The 16,028-nt window shown below is 53.7% G+C and overlaps 3 protein-coding genes across 3 annotated transcripts; 2 read left to right on the top strand and 1 right to left on the bottom strand.

Annotated features, from left to right (window-relative positions):
- Positions 1-3,161: 3,161 nt before the first annotated feature.
- Positions 3,162-5,342, top strand: AYL99_03399 (hypothetical protein; the record flags this gene model as incomplete). Its single annotated transcript, XM_018834915.1, has 7 exons — positions 3,162-3,299; positions 3,357-3,534; positions 3,579-3,910; positions 3,965-4,049; positions 4,135-4,173; positions 4,224-4,442; positions 4,495-5,342. The coding sequence occupies 7 exons, from the start codon at positions 3,162-3,164 to the stop codon at positions 5,340-5,342; spliced, it is 1,839 nt and encodes a 612-aa protein (XP_018694565.1).
- A 1,354-nt stretch (positions 5,343-6,696) lies between these two features.
- AYL99_03398 (hypothetical protein) lies at positions 6,697-11,921 on the top strand (the record flags this gene model as incomplete). The annotated part of the gene is made up of 7 exons (XM_018834914.1): positions 6,697-6,943; positions 7,002-7,195; positions 7,273-7,452; positions 7,509-8,484; positions 8,541-9,308; positions 9,378-10,031; positions 10,084-11,921. 7 exons carry the CDS (start codon positions 6,697-6,699, stop codon positions 11,919-11,921), a joined length of 4,857 nt encoding a protein of 1,618 aa, XP_018694564.1.
- A 1,291-nt stretch (positions 11,922-13,212) lies between these two features.
- AYL99_03397 (hypothetical protein) lies at positions 13,213-14,828 on the bottom strand (the record flags this gene model as incomplete). The annotated part of the gene is made up of 4 exons (XM_018834913.1): positions 13,213-13,370; positions 13,460-14,345; positions 14,446-14,691; positions 14,754-14,828. The coding sequence occupies 4 exons, from the start codon at positions 14,826-14,828 to the stop codon at positions 13,213-13,215; spliced, it is 1,365 nt and encodes a 454-aa protein (XP_018694563.1).
- Positions 14,829-16,028: the final 1,200 nt, after the last annotated feature.

Genomic DNA, 16,028 nt, shown 5'->3' with positions numbered 1-16,028 from the left:
CGTTGCAGATTCACGTACAGTGGTAGCTTTGCGGCTTTGCAGGTATTCGTTATTGGTTGCAAAGGGCTTCCGTCAAACGGGCATCTATCCCATGCTCTCCATGTTTGCTTTGACTCACTTCCACGGCCTCAACCTCTTGGGGTGCACCCACCGGTCGATGCACAATCTACTAGGGGGCGCAGACGAAGCGCGATGTCAGGCGGTGCCACCATAATCCAGAGTCCAGTTCGTAGCCGGAAACAAAGTTTCGCCTACGCATGCTTCGGCGTGCAAAGAGGATTCTGCATTTCGGTCCTTTTCCCCACACCCGGATGGCTCTCAGCCGTAGATCTTGGCCCGGTCGAAAGAAGACAAACACAGGATGCGAGGGCATTATCCGTATAACCAGAACACTTGGCTGTAGCCGTTGAGTACTCAAGGGAGGCCCTGCGGGAAACCAATCCGCAGCACCAGGACACAGGCGGAATGTCTTGACGAAAGCGGCTAGCCCTCTTGCCGCAAAATTGCACAGATGGTGAGATGGTGGGCAGCCTTGGTCGGAAGATCGTTGACAGAAGCGGGCGGGCGAGCATGACAAGATTCAAACAGAAGCCAGGGCAGTCTCTTTCGGATAAACCAGCCGCCAGGCGCCTCTGGCCTCTTGTCTCTAAACTCTCTCGGCAGCTCCCGTCTCGCCGGTGGCCAAGGGCGGCTGGTCAGATCCTCCAGGCCTAGGAAGGAGCAAGATGTGACAGCATCGTGTTTCTGCAGTTTGCTTGTGCGGGAAGGGAGGGGGAGGGAGAGAGCGACTCGAGGAGAGGATCTCTGGCGAACAAGGTCAGCCAGCTAGAAGCGATCGGGCTGAATAATGTCCACCGTGCCGGGAAAAGACTTACAGGCACGTTCACGCCTGCTGTAGCCGCAACGGGACGGATTGGACGATTGATTGATCGACTGGTTTGACTTTGAGAGGGCTCCTCGGAGCCCAGGGTGTGACAGAAGGAATCGCTTAGCGTGGTGGTTTGGCCGACAAGTAGCACGGATGGACAGGGTAGCGAAGGAGGGGGAGCGTAGAAATTCACCAGAGCTAGAAATAAAGAGGCTGCTGCTGATGGTCGCTGCCGTAGCATGGTGGTGATGCATGGTGCGAGAGGTGCAGCCAGCTAGTATTACGAGGTACTCCGTAAGTGACGGAGGCGATAAGGCCGTCAGGGCAGGTGGGGAGCTAGCTGACCAACTGCCGGAAGTCGATGCCTTTCGTTTCTCTGGTCACTAGGCCCACAGCCACCTGCTGCAAGCTCCCTCTCCCCGTTACTCAGACTCCCTGTCCATGCCCGTTTCTGCCTGGCACAAGTCGGAACCATGCTGCCGTCGCTTGTCTGACTCGCCTGAACCGTCCCCCAACAGGCCCGCTACTTGGTGCACGGGCCCCCCCTTGGGTGCCCCGTGTAGTCCCTCCGTAGCCGTTTGGTTTTGGGAGCCCTCAGACAGCAGAGATTTTTAGCTGAGCTTTGCGTCTATCCTGAGTAGAGACCCCGTGGCCGGAGAGAAGTCAACGTGAAAGCCTTATCACTCGTGTCCATCCGAAAGAGGCACCTCGATCCTAAGAGGGAGACAGGCCCAAACCCAATCGTGACCCCAGAACGTGACGGACCGGTGCGACGAGGGACAAAGCCCGACAAAAGTCGACTGCTCCCTCTTCCCTCCACCTTCTCACCTTACTCCGGAACACAAGCCCTTGGAAAGAGATGGAGTTCTGGTTGCAAATTTTGTTCTGACAGCTGCCGCCACTCTCGCGACTTGGTATCTCCCCTCTACCATACACACCACCAACAGCGCTGCCACCCTCCCCCTCCCCTTTACTCAGTCTCTGCTCCACGAACCTATGCCCCAATCCCGTCTCAACCCCTTCTGATCTCGTCCTTACCTATTGGCTGCCTGCATGGCGTCGTCCGATTGGCAATCGCATATACATCTTCGTCTGGACCACTCCGGGGAGCTCGGTTTTCTCGTCCCTTCCCTAGACTCTTTCATTTGTACCCAGCTAGCCACGCCGTCTTTCCGCTCCAACTCTGCCGTTATCCACGCCTCAAAACTAGACAGTCGAGAAAGCAAAGGCAAGCAAACAGTCCTGAACAAACTGGTCAACGCAAATCGCTGGACCGTCGCCCCTCTGTCACCTGGGAGTCTCTTCGTCCACGCCCCCTGTCCTCGCGACTTGACTCCTTGAGAAACAGCACGAATTCTCTGTTTCCTGAAGCTCCTTCTTCCACCCATCCTCCTCCGAAGCACATACTGTCCAACTCGAATATTGCCCTCGGCAATTGCAGCTCCTGGATGGCTGTTTAGAGCTGGGAGCTCGTCCCCTACCATCTCGCTGGCCGGCCTCGTCTCTGTTTTCGTCGCTTTTTGTGGTGGTTTTGTTGCAATTGCTTTTTGTGGTGCACACAGCGGGGCGACAGATATATTCGACCCTCATACGAACTAAAAAAACATATCGACCTCACAGCCTTGGATTGCTGCTCAAGAGCCACCGTACCAACTGATCTTGCGCCAGAGCCCGGGACCGTGACTGCCTCCCAGGCGAAAGAAAAGGTTCGTGATAGTTCCATATCTCCCCCAGGATTTGTCGTTCGCCCGAGGTATCTGCGAAGATGCGCATGTCGTCCTCTTTGACGCCGCCGGATGATGAGGAATTGATGATCCGTCGCAATGAGCGGCTGGCGGTGGGGAAGCCCCCAGCAGTTAGCTTGGAGATCCCCCAGGCATGCAGGGCGACCGGGTTTGGCTCTAACTTAGCCTTACCCCGGCGCACCGCGAACGCTTTGCCCACCCCGGCCTAGCCGCTCTCCTGGGCTGTTCAAGCATGTGCGAACCGTTAGAGACGGGCTAACTAGCTCTCCACCACTTGCACCTCTGTTGCTCCAGGCCATCACCCTCCCCCTCTACGACCACACCGCCCCAAAATCATGCATTCACGCTCCGGGGGCACTGGTCGTCGGGCCTCGCCTTGCCTTTGGCACATGAGGTTCTGGCTTTTGGCTCGAATCACAGTCGCTAACAATCATGCGCTTCCATCTAGAGTCAACTTTGCTTAGACTGCTCCTCGGATCTCGAGCACTCCTTCTCCACTTTCCACAGCCCAAGCATCCTACAATGTGGATTGAGCCTTTGCATTGAAAATGACGTCTGAAGTGAACTTCAAGTCCTCCCCTCAGTCTCCTACCGAAAAGCTTTCAACCGTGCCTCAAGACGACCCGAAAACAGCCGGCGCTGCAGTATCCGGCCTGACAAAAGAAGCCAAGCAACAGTACCTGATAGTGAGCCATGGATCCAGCACCAGCGGAGAGGACAAATGGAGCTGATGTGTCTTGCAGAATGAAATCAAAAAGCTTGTCGAAGACTGTGAAGATTTTATCGGCCTGGTTCCGGGGCCCCATGGTGTTCCCGAGGTCGTGGTTTCCCCTAATATCAAAAAGGACAGATGGGCTATCATTGGCGAGGCTCATGGCACCTTTGCTCAATACCTGTCCATGCGCAGCCCCAGCGCTCCCGGTATGTGGTTCCATCATGGGCGAATGCAATTCTGACTGGCGCAGGCCATTGCTGCGGCGCCAATCATCAAACAGCCAAACCGTCGAGGCTAGAATCCATTCCAGATGGAGGAACGCCAGGTGGTGCAATTACTTGGCCAGCGCAGCGTCCTCTGAAGCGGCACAGATCGAAACCCACTTCCACAAGAAATCCATCAAGATCAAGAACCCAGCAGGGTGGCGGCGGAGCGAGGCTCTGGGAAGCCCCTGCATCTCAGATCCGGGTGGACGACCACGAGAAACTAGCCCAGTGGTATAGACAGGCCTTCTTGATACTCCAGCAGGTGGCTTGTCGGCTAGTGGCCAAGGTCTGGATCAAAGAAATCCACCCCAAGAAGGTTCGCCGGCGACTCCCGGGCATGTGTTGAGCGAAGAATAACTGAGAGTCCCAGCAATCGACGCATCCATACAATGGCCAAATGCCCCGTGGCGAGCCTCCCGACCCGGATCGGACAAGGCCTCCTTACTGGCCAGCTGGTAAGTCGCCCACTTCTGGGATACGACGTACCTTGTGTTATGTGTCTGCATTATTCCGGATCTAATATCTAATGCTTTCTTCTAGAGGTCATTCATCGAGAACCCGATCATATTGGTCGTGATGGTAAGCTTCGTGTAGAGGCGCAGGAAACCCTTGGCGCTGACAGTCTACAGACAGAACCCGCCTGCTTGTCCATTTGATCACGAAAACTCCCCAGCCCGTCATTACGAACCCTCTGTCCGAAGGAGTGAACCAGCAGTTTGTCAGGGCTCGAGACTTGCTGGAATCTTTACAGACGAAGAGAAGTGAACTGCGAGAAGACCGTTGGGATATCATCCAACAGATTGTAAACGCAAGAGAGAAACAAGAGCAGTACGAGGCCAACGAGATAGGTGAGCGCCCCGAAGACACGCTGAAGTGTGGCTGCAGCTCTGACACTGGCAGATGGTGATACGCTGGTCTTCGTTTGTGATTACGGCGACGCCACAAGTTCGAAACTGTCCGCAATCGACTCTGATGATGACGGGCTTAGACGGGCTGGCTCTGCGCCTGGTGCCTCCAGTGACGGCTCCGTAGATGCAGGTGAGGAGCATGAAGCAACGCCAGGCTCTTCCACACAAACCTCTCCGGCTGATCAGGCGGCTCTGGACGCGCGCCTCTTGGTCAACAAATCCAGGAGCTCCGGGTCCAAGGAAGCCAGCAGTCGTCGATACGCAGCTCGTCGGCCTCGACCGAGCTTCCACGGTCCTCGAGTAGTATCGGTGATTGCGCCACGGACGGGACAGGACTTTTCTTCCGGGGTGAAAATGGGGATGGAGAACGCCTTGACGCATAGCGAGGGCGTCATGCTTCCACTGGCTGGAATGCACCAGGCACCCACCAACATGTTCGGACGCCATCTTGATAACCATGCCGGAACCAACGCCATGATGCATGCTGCTGCGCACAGCGGTCATCTCAACACAAATCTGCACGCTCCAACCTGGTCAGGGATGTTGCCAGACATGGTACCTGATCCGCCACCTGAGATGTTTGTTATGCCCACTAATATGGCGCCGCAACCGGTTGGCTTGAGACACTACTTCACTCAAGAGACGCTCGAAATGGCCAATGGTATCCAACATGGACTTGGCTCCTCCGTGGTGAGTCCCATGCTTTATCACGACTTTGGGGACAACACGCGACGATCTCTGCCGCATCGGGTTGCAGACACGCAGCAAGCCGCAATGATACAAAGCCCAGACATCAGCATGGAGATGATGGCTGATCGTTACAAAATGGATCACTGGTGAGGCCTGTCGACACCAGGCGGCCACGTCTTCTGGTCGACTGGTCCTCTCTTGAAGGCGACGGAGTTGTTACAAGCAAAATTCTCTCCTCCTCATTATTCAACGAACTCTATCATGGTCTGCTTTGTCGGAATTGTCTTGGACGCGGTTCTCGACACAGTGTCGCACGAATTTCCTTTTGAACCTTTCGCGTTTCATCGGCTGATGACTTGCTTCGTTTCGGTTTGCATTCTTTGCTCGGTTGCACGTATCGGCTCCGCTTTCTGCATTTTTTGACAAAGAGGGAAGAAGCTCAGCAAGTATGAGTTTGGAGCAAGTTACAAAAGTTTGGGACGAGGTAATGAGTCGGGTCGTCAGGGCGTCGCCTCCGTCGTGCCAGGTGGAAGACAGTGACCGTTCGCATCCGTCACAGCAGGATTGGCAAGGCGCCTGTCACAAGCGATTCTTGATTGGGCAGTGTTTGGGCTTTGGTTTTCGGACTATCTCAGTTGCGACTGCTTTGCGGTTTTGACCTACTTTGCTTTTGATTTTGGTTGAGCCCATCGAACGGATTGCGTGGCGTTCTCATAACGAATGCGAGCATTTGCTGGGGACCTTTCTCGGGTCAATGTAGATGAGATACGAGTTAAGATATTGGGCATCTAACCATGTCAAATGAATGCATATAACCGAACAATCGAGTATGGACTGGGGCTCATTCATTGATCAGCAAAGTTTTAGGGGCTGTGGAACAAAAGACAAGAGCCAACCGCATCAACGAATGAGTCCATGGCATACCGGAAGATCCAGTTGATGATTCCACAGGTGTGGAATGTGGGCTGTTGTTGATATTGAGTGTGGCGGCCTGGACAGCGCGCAACTTGCTCGACGGCGGGTAGAGAGCCTGGGGACCTTCGCTAGGCATCGAGGCATGTATTATTTGGTATTATTGGGGGAGGTTGGTGCTAGTGATGCTAACGAGGTGCCCGCGCCGGGCAGCCAATAGGCGTGACTTGCCCAACGGTCGCCTGGGCGGGCGTCTGAGATTTCAACCGTCACGGTGGGCGCGCTGTCATCACATTCTCCGTGCTCTAGCAGCTTTTGTTACATTTGCTTTTCCACTCCCACACGACAGACAACGACAGCACAACCACGACGACGGCGACGACCAAAGCAGCGCGCGCTGCCTCACCGTCCCAATCACCTGCGTCTTGTGCGTCTCCTTCTGCGGTTCGATATTCACCTCGACCAATTTCAAGTGGATTTAAAGTCACAGTCTTCGACTTCCACCCGCCCTCTCCATCTCGCCTTTATAACCTCCATCCCCTTCTGCCTTGACATGACAATCCTCCGATGTTGATCGATCATTCTTGCGCCCATGTCTGCGCCACCGTCCACTCGCGGACAACGCGGTGGCACCTCGACCAGAGGTGGACGAGGGACTCCGTCGCAATCGACTCGAGGGCGCGGTAGCACACGTGGATCTGTCAATACGAGAGGTCGAGGTAGCGGCGCAGGCGCAAACGTGGGTGCTTCAAATACTAATGGTGAAGGGCTACTGCAGCGACTACGCGCGGGAACTGTCAAAAGAGGTGACGACAATGGGTCTTCAGTGCGTGGAAGAGGTGAGTCCCTGCAGCCACTGACCCTGCGACAAGAGAAGACAATGCTAACCTGCGTCAGGACGCGGTGGTGGTATTGGGAACACAACACCCTCTGTGAACGGTTCTCGAGGACGTGGTCGCGGATCCACACACTTGTCGCAGACATTCAGCACGCCCAAATCCCAAGCGTCAAAGCCTGGCTCTCGAGCAGCGTCTCCGGCACCTACCTCACACCGGGACTTTATGAATATGGCATATAACAAATTCCAAACGGTGCGTTGCTATCCAATCCGTGTGTCGCTGACCAGGAGCACGTCTATAGGTTTCTGACATGCGAAACCTTCATATAGCTCAAGCAAAGCCGGGAAGAGGAAAGGGCCAAGGCGATTCGCGATGGGTTCCTGGCCGATCCGGAGAAGAAAACCAGCTTGGACAAAGCCATCACCCCGGTCGGAACCTGCACGGAGATGTGTCCAGAATTCGAAAGAGTGGAACGTATAGTCCAGAACATGGTTGACAAGGCAGAGAAGGTGAATTGTTTGCTTGCTCGTGGATGGGTGGGGCAGTATGCTGAAGTTATGGGTAGGTGCGCAACGAAGAAACCGGCAAAGACATGCCCGCAGAAGATCGCATGGTCAAGCGATTTCGTCGGTCTGCTGCTGGCTATGACGAGCAGTTGCCTTCCGATATCCGAACCCCCGAGACTCTGAAACGAACGCTGGATTATCTTATCGACAAAGTCGTTGGTGGCGGTGAACGACTGGCTACAGTCCACAAGTTTGTCTGGGATCGAACGCGAGGGATCCGCAATGACTTCTCAATCCAACAAGTCACCAACGTCCAGGATGTTCAGCTGGCTGTCGACTGTTTCGAGCGAATCGCAAGATTCCATATCTTGTCATTGCACCAACTGTCAAACCCGGACAATCTGCTGGAGGGAGAGAACTTTGACAGCTACCAAGAGAGAGAACAGCTAAACAACACCCTCCTATCGCTGGTCTACTATTACGATGATCATCGAGGGCGGATTGACTTCCCTAACGAAGGGGAGTTCCGCTCTTATCTCGTCATCTTTGAGATTCAAGCCCCTGAAAGACCGGACTTGGAAGATCGCATGCAATCATGGCCCAGGAGTCTTCTCGGGGACAAGAGAGTTCGGACGGCACTTCAGCTGTACCGGGCGGCAGGCAACTCCTTACTCAACCAAGGGCCTCTTCAGCCGTGGGAGCCTTTCGCCGTTGCTCAGGGGAAAACGGGAGGCTTTTGGAACCTCTTGGCCTCGGATGCGGTGCCATACATCATGGCTTGCCTCGCTGAGATATATTTTGCCGAAGTCCGCTTCGTCGCCCTCGATGCATTGTGGCGCTCGTGCAAGAAAGGCCCTCAGGCCCAACAAGCAAAGTCTAGAGATTGGACGCTGGGTGAAGTGACAAACTTCCTGGGGTTTGACTCGAACGAAGAAACCGGGGACTTCTGCGCCGCTTTCGATCTCTTCTTCGGTATGGACGATAGCGGCGAGGGTTATCTGGATGCCACAGCAAATAGTGCTCAATCGCTTGATTGTGCGTCCTCCCACCTCCCCACCATTTTCCCTCATCGAGTACTGATGTCCGTATAGCGTCCTCGATACCACGACGCCAGATATTTTCCCACCGGTACGTGGAAAGGAAGCGGTACCATCGCACCCTGACCGCCGTCATCAACGGTGCAACCGTCGCAGAAGCAATCCGTCAGGGCTGGGTTGAGTCTCAAGATGAGGACGCACGCCCCATGGATGATACCAGGGAAGATGACCAGAGCTTGTTCGTTCCGGAGACGAAAGCAAGCTCCTCTGCAGCTTCCTCTCCTTGGGGCCCTTCACTCAATGCACAAGCTGCTCCCTTTACACCATCGTTCGTTCAATCCACCCCCTCGTCGAGCTCGACGATGCCAGCAACGGGTACTGGATTTGGCACTTCTAGCTCATTCAACGCTGCTGCTTCTGTCAAGTCGACAGACGAGTCTCCGTTTGGAAAGCCATTGAAAACTGGTGGCTTTGGAACTTTTGACCCATCCAAATTGACCGATTCGACGGGCAACTTTGCCAAGTCAACTCTTTCTCAACAACCGCAGACATCGACTGGCGGCTTTGCTGGATTCACGCCGTCAACAGCATCATCTACTCTACAGAAAGAAAACAAGTCCTTGGGCCTGGGCGGATTCACTGCCAAAGCTCAGGAAGCACCTACTACCACTGCTGCAGATAAAAGGCCTGCTCAGCCTGCGTTTGTCTTCGGCACAAATTCTTTCTCTCCTTCGACCCCTGCAACCTCATCAGAAACTCGCATCTTTGGCCAGCCACCGGTGCCACAATCGACAATTTCTGTCGCCTCACCAGCAAAGCAAGGTACGCAACCTCACTTCTGTCTCACCTTGGCACTCGTGAAGCCATTGCTAACTCTTTGTTTTTGAAAAGGGCACGCCTCAACAACTGTTCCATCGTCCACGCCTTTTCCACTCACCTCCCCCACAGCGTCATTTTCGACGTATACAACGTTTGGGCAGACTTTGGGAGGCACAACTGCCCCATTATTTCTTGGATCAGCCGAAAGACCTACAACCTTACCAGAGGCCGTGCAAGTGACATCAGAGTCGGAGAGGCGCTCACCCTCAACCACAACTCCCGCAGTCTCGTCCTCAGAAGCGATCCCAAGTTTCTTTTCGAAGCCAAGTGTCACTGGCTCTTTAGAGACACAACCATCATCAATTCTTGAATCCGTTTCGAAGCCTTCATTGGAGAAGTTCAATTTCTCTACGACGGCAAGTTCAACTACGACCTTGGGGAATCAGCAGCACCCAAGCCAACAACTTGACAAAACAACAATCGCTCCGAGCCCATCATTCACCGAGGCTTCTACCCGCAGCACCACTCCTCCACATTCTCCCCGTCAACCTCCTCCCAAGCCGGTCTTCACCCACGCAGATCGGAACAAGCTTGCAGAGAATGTGTCCAGGATTGCATTGACACAGCAGAGGGGATTGCTTAACAGCTATATTGATTTCACACTGCGTGATCTTGTGACGACAGCCTTCAATCAATATCGACTAGAAGCGCGCGATGCAGCTATTAGTTGGTCCACATATTCTGTTTCCAGAGACACATTGCTGACTATGTTGGGTAGCTTCTGTTCGTGAACGTATCCTAGCGCGCAAATTTGGCTATCTCTGGCGGACCCGCGCTTGGACCGGTGCGCTGAATCGACGAGCGAAAACTCGACGCCAGCTATTCGCGGAGACCATCAGAGCCGAACAAGCACGAAAACAAAGAACAAAGGAAGAACTCGAGGAGATACTGAGGGCAACAATGGAGACAAAACGTCTTCAAAGAGAGGTTCAACAGGCTGTCATAGCAGGAGATCCCCCGACCGCCACGCAAAACAAAGTAGAAGTCTGCAGCGTCGCTGGACGAAAGCGCAAAAGCTTCTCGGGTGCGAATTCGGCAGCGAACAGTACACCCTCGATTTCTGGGCATAAGAGGTCGAAAACGATGAGTGTCTCTTCTGACCCCTCAGGCTCTACCATGAGCCAGAGACCGCCCATCCCTAGTTTCAGGGCGTCTATCTCGAGGCCACCTCAATACGTCTCCATCTTCTCGCGCACATCTACGCTCGGTCAATCGGCATCTGCACAGAAACTCGATACTACACGCACCGACTATTTCAGGCTTAAAGCTATGGGTGTCGATCCCGAGACGCCGATTATCCCCGACACTCAGCGAACGCTAGCGGTCCGACGACAAAAAGAGGCAGAAGAGAGACAAGCAAGTCTAAGAAGAGCAAACCGACGCCTCAGAACGTCGCTCTCCTCTGATCAAAGCTCTCCCGCACCAACACTGCCACCCGTTGTGGCTGCCTCCCGGACGCCGGATGCAAAACCAATACCGCAGCAAATATCTACCGCCCCTCCAGTCGAAGACGATTTCCTTAAGCAGATCAGAGAAGCTCGTGAAGCAATGGTAGAACAGATCGAATGGTTCAAACAGCAATCTGTCTCGATAGAGAAGGAGATCGAGCAAGACGAAGAATACCGAAGAAGCCAGAGCAGTCGTGATCACGGTAGCCCCAGTTCAGCAACTGGCTTGGTACGAGTCAACGGTTATGAGTACCTTCCGGGAGCGAACAAACCAGGATCCAGTCTGTCGCGTACCGAGAGGCGTATTCGAGAAACTGGCGCCCATGGATTGGCGACGAAACCTCTCCGAACGAGCTCGCAGTATGTGCCGGTTGCAATGTCCAAAAAAAGTGCACAGATTTACTCCCGAGGGTCCAACGTTTCGAGTCCAGGGAAAAAACGGGCGCACGACGATGTGGATCTGGTTTCTGAGAAGGCTGCAAACCGGTATCTGGGGACTCTGCCTGCTTCTAAACGCCCTCGGGGCGCACCGTATCAGACTGCAGTCCGGATCGTTCAGCATTCAAGGCCGAACCATATCACCAGAACTCATGGCAGCAATTCATTCGACCTGCTCCAGTCACCCCGTTCGGATGAAGATGTAGAAGAAGCAGATGACGACACCGACGGAGGCGGGCATCATGAGCACGAGCTGTATTATGAAGAGGAAGAAGAGGGATATTCTGGACACGATGCCTCCCAGTATGCACGCAACGGCATTTACGCAGCCGACGAAGATGAAGAGGAGTTGGAGGAGGACGATGAGGATGAAGATGAAGATGAAGATGAAGAAAAAGAAAATGGATACTACCCTATGGAAGGAAATGGAGAGGCCGAGGAAGAAGATACGGAGGAGGATAACGACGACGACCTCGAGGCGGACGATGAAGAAGAGGAAGATGATGATGATGATGACAGGCAATACAGTTATCCAGCGTACCTTCAGGAGCGACAGGACGAATTTGACGACGCCGAAACACCCCTGACGAATCCCCAGCTCAGCCGTGCCGCCAGCAGCGCTCCAGGTGCTAGTGTGGACGACGCACTGGTCCTGAGCGACAGCGACTGAAAAGATGGATGGATGCACATCATCTCGGCTTCCAGGGGCGTACTTGAGCAGTCCATCAACCTAGCTATCGATCGATTTGTGCGATCCATAGCTTGTCAGCAAGCAAGTAAGCCGCAACGTACCCTTTTTCTCGCTAGCCTTGCAGGTAGGGGAGTATTCAACTTGGAGAACCGGGAACTGGAAAACATGGGAAAAGGAAAAATGCAAGGGCGGGCGGATGGATAAAGCGTGCCACCCAAAACGGGAGCAGTCGGGAACAACTCTCTGTCTCACCTTTTCTCTCTTTCCTCCTCTCTCCCCTCTCTCTGCGAGTCGGTCAGTCAGTCAGTCGGTCAGTCAGTCGGTCATTCAGTCGGTCAGTCGGTCAGTTGTTGAGGAAGCAAGTAAAGTGCTGCATAAAAAGCAGAGAAGGCAGGGAGGATCAATCAATGATCATAATAACAATAACAACAACAACAAATGAAACGAATTAAGGCTGCTTGCCTGCTTGTTTACCCCGTTTCCTTCCCCCCCTCACTCAACCGTTCTCAATTCCACATAGCTATACATATTATGTACTATATATTATGTATAGGGTGGAGGTGGGAGTGGACTTGACGACCACTTTATTCATTCCACCTTGTGCCCTGTTCTCCCCCTTTTTTGGCGGGGGATCGAAGTAATATTAATAAATTAATAGCGCACTTTCTCTCGACGATTTCCTTCGGTCGTGGAATCAAAAGTATTACTTACGACAAAGAAGAGAGAAAGGCAAGGCATGCGAGGGCAGGGCTAGAATGGCTAGCTAGCTGGGCTGACATATTTCTGTCCATGCCATTATGATCCTTTGACCACCCCATACCATGATGGGTCATCCTGGTCTGTCTGTCTTGTATGGCTTTTCCAAGAGTTCGTCTCCTGATTTCTGCCTCCCGTCGAATTTACTCCGCCAGCTACCTACCTATCCAGTTCTCATCTTCCAAGGCCAATGGTGTCTCTTTCTGTCGTTCCATGCATGCCTGGAGGTGTGCAAAGAACGTAACTAGCATCGATTGTCGATGTCTGCTTGCCTAGCTAGCTAGTTTTACCTCCTATGCTCCCCCTTTCACCACTTGCTTGTTCACCCTCATCATCGTCTGCGGCGGCCTACGCCAGCCTCGTTTTAGGTATTTCGTGCGTTATCCTCCGCGTCGAGTGGATAAATATATATAGGGAGAGATGACAGACATATACGCTCGTTCACTGGCCTACCTAATTGCGTCGCTCTACAGAAAAAGGGAAACAAGATATGACAAGGGACGTTCCCTTTCATTTATAGCTTCGCCTTGAATTTGGCAGAGCCCAGCTCGTTACGGCTCAGACCCTTGGATCGGAAGATCTCCTCGGTCTTGGCCTGTTGGCGTGCAATACGGGCTCGGATGTCCTGTGCGCGCGACTTGTTCTCGCGGCGGCCGAGTTGGCTTAGATGAGCTGAGAGGCAGGAGAGTTAGCAAACGAGCAAAGCGAAGCCAACCCGGGTGAAGGAGGTTGGTTGGATGTCTGGGACAAGAGTCACTTACCCTCATCTGGTCCGTCGGCTATTCTCAACGTCCTCAAATGTGCCCACATGTGAGCCAAAGGCGTGTCCTGGCAGACACCCATGGCGCCGTGCACCTGGATCGCACGGTCAATGACTTTGAGCGCCATTTGTGGCACCTTGACCTTTGCCTCGGCGATTTCCTTGAGGGCAAACTTGGCGTCCTTCTGGTCTATCTTGACAGCAGCGTTCAGCACGATCAATCTCGAGGCGTCAATCTCAATCCGTGCTTTGGCGACCCACTCCAACAGCACGCCGTGCTCGCGGAGAGGCTTGCCGAAGGGGATCTTCCTGTCGTCGTTGAGCCGGTTGATCAGCCATTCAAGGGCCCGTTCAGCGGCACCGACAGCTCTCATGGCGTGGTGGATTCGGCCGGGTCCTAGACGGCCCTGCATGATCTCGTTGCCTCTACCCTCGCCTAGAATGAGCGCGTCAAGGGGTACCTTCACATTGTCGAACGTGATGTGGCCGTGGCCGTGAGGGGCATCATCGTATCCGAACACCGAGAGCATGCGGTGGACCTTGATGCCCGGAGTGTCGGAAGGCACCAATAGCATACTCTGCTGTCGGTACTTGTCTGGGTTGTTGGGGTCGGATTTGCCCATGACGATGAAGATCTTGCAGCGGTCATCGCCGGCGCCTGACGACCACCACTTTGAGCCGTTGAGCAGGTAGTGGTCACCCTTGCGCTCAATACGGAGCTTGATGTTGCTGCCGTCCGAGGAGGCGATATCGGGTTCGGTCATGAGGAAGCCTGAGCGGATCTCGCCTGCGAGGAGAGGCTTGAGCCATCTCTCCTTCTGGGCTGGAGAGCCATAGCGAGCAATGACCTCCATGTTGCCGGTGTCGGGAGCGGCGCAGTTGCACGCCTACATGGAAAAGCCATTTGTCAGTACAGAAGACCCAGACAGAGCCGCAGGAAGCGAAAGACGTTCGTTCGTCCCCTCCTCCCCGGATGGAGAAACACACCTCGCTGGCTGTAATGCTCTTTCCCAACTGCTCGGCCATAAGCCCATACTCGACATTGGTGAATTGAGGCCCCTCCTTGAAATGGTTCTTGGGCAAGAACATGTTCCAGATGCCCAATGCACGGGCTTTCTGCTTCAGGTCATCCATAATAGAGGGGTGGCCGTGCCAGCGGGCATCACCCGAGCCGATTTGTGACGAGTAGACGACATCGGCGGGGATACATTCTTCCTCGACGAATTTCTCGACCTGCGAGGGAAAGAGGTTAGAAATTGGTCAACTGAACAGAGAGAGTGCAGGGGCAATAGTACCAAGTCTAACTGCCTCTTCGCTCGCTCCGACACAAAGGGAGCGACAATAGGGGGAATGTTCTCTGAGGCGGGCATCGTGGAAGGTGTGGGTGGTGTCCTCGGTACGCAGTTGGGGAACTAGTAGAGATTGGCAGACGGTGAGATTGAGGATGGCAGGCAGGAAGCAATCAATATGTACTCGGTGCTTTTTCAGGCTCGTTGGAATTGCCAGACCCTCGGCTACTACTCGAAATCAGGAAGAAAAGAAAACAGTCAATGGGAGACGCGGAGGGCGCAGTTACTTTGTAGCTTGTTCGGCTGTAAGTCTGAATCTGGGGGAGTTGGAGTTGGAGACGGCGGCCCAGTGAAGCTTGTGCCTCGGCCATAACGTCCCAGGGCATCCACCAGCCGAGATGCCTGGGGAGACTGTTGACGGCTGATTTCCATATCCGGGAGCCAGGCGCTTGGGGGCAGAGAGGGGGCTCGGGGGGACTCTGGGGGGTTCCTGCTGGACGCTAGGCTTAACCGACCCGAGCGAGAAGGTACCGAGTGTTATTATCTTGTACTTGTACCAGCACAACAACACAATCAAATAAACACAACACGGTGGTGAGAGGGTTGAAATTCTCCATTCTTGTAGACTCTGGTCAGTCAATGCCCGTCTAGGCAAAAGTATCAATCTAGCTACTTCTCGCTCGACAAGCGCTCAGTCTTGCTCCCAGCTCCCAGCTCCAGCTCCATCTCTTCAAGCCAACAAAGTAAAACAAATCCCCACGAGTCCAGGAGAATTGATGCAATTCAAAGAGCACGCACACGCCCCGTCGCAACACCTCAAAGGGCTTCCTTCAAACCTGAATAGTGAACCGTTTCCCTCACCCTCAACAGCAACAACACCACTCCCACCGAGCTTTTTCTGTCCCTATCCTATAATGCTGTCCTTGTCGGATTTTATGGGTTGGAATTCCCATGGCTAAATAAACACACAAAAAACATACTCGTAGCCGCCGCTACCCCAATGCCTTTGTCCGGGTATTTTTGATTTCTTGCTGCTGTTGGTACACTCCATGACACCTCGTCAATAAACAAGACCATGTTTGTAAAGTCATCAGTGTCAAGGTTCCAATCAAGACAAAAGTGAGGGTGGTGGGAGTATTTTTTTCCTTCTTCCTTTCTTAAACGCATGGCAATGTGGTCTTCACCTGACCATCCAAACAAAAACACAAGATTCGTCCCCCTTGCTGGGATTGTAACTCGCCTCCGCCCCCCGGTTCACACAAAGTTCGAATAAGCTGACAA

This window comes from Fonsecaea erecta, assembly GCF_001651985.1.
Source record: "Fonsecaea erecta strain CBS 125763 chromosome Unknown Scaff3, whole genome shotgun sequence".
In the NCBI taxonomy this organism is placed as follows: Eukaryota; Fungi; Ascomycota; class Eurotiomycetes; order Chaetothyriales; family Herpotrichiellaceae; genus Fonsecaea; species Fonsecaea erecta.
This window is presented reverse-complemented; position numbering and strand designations above follow the sequence as displayed.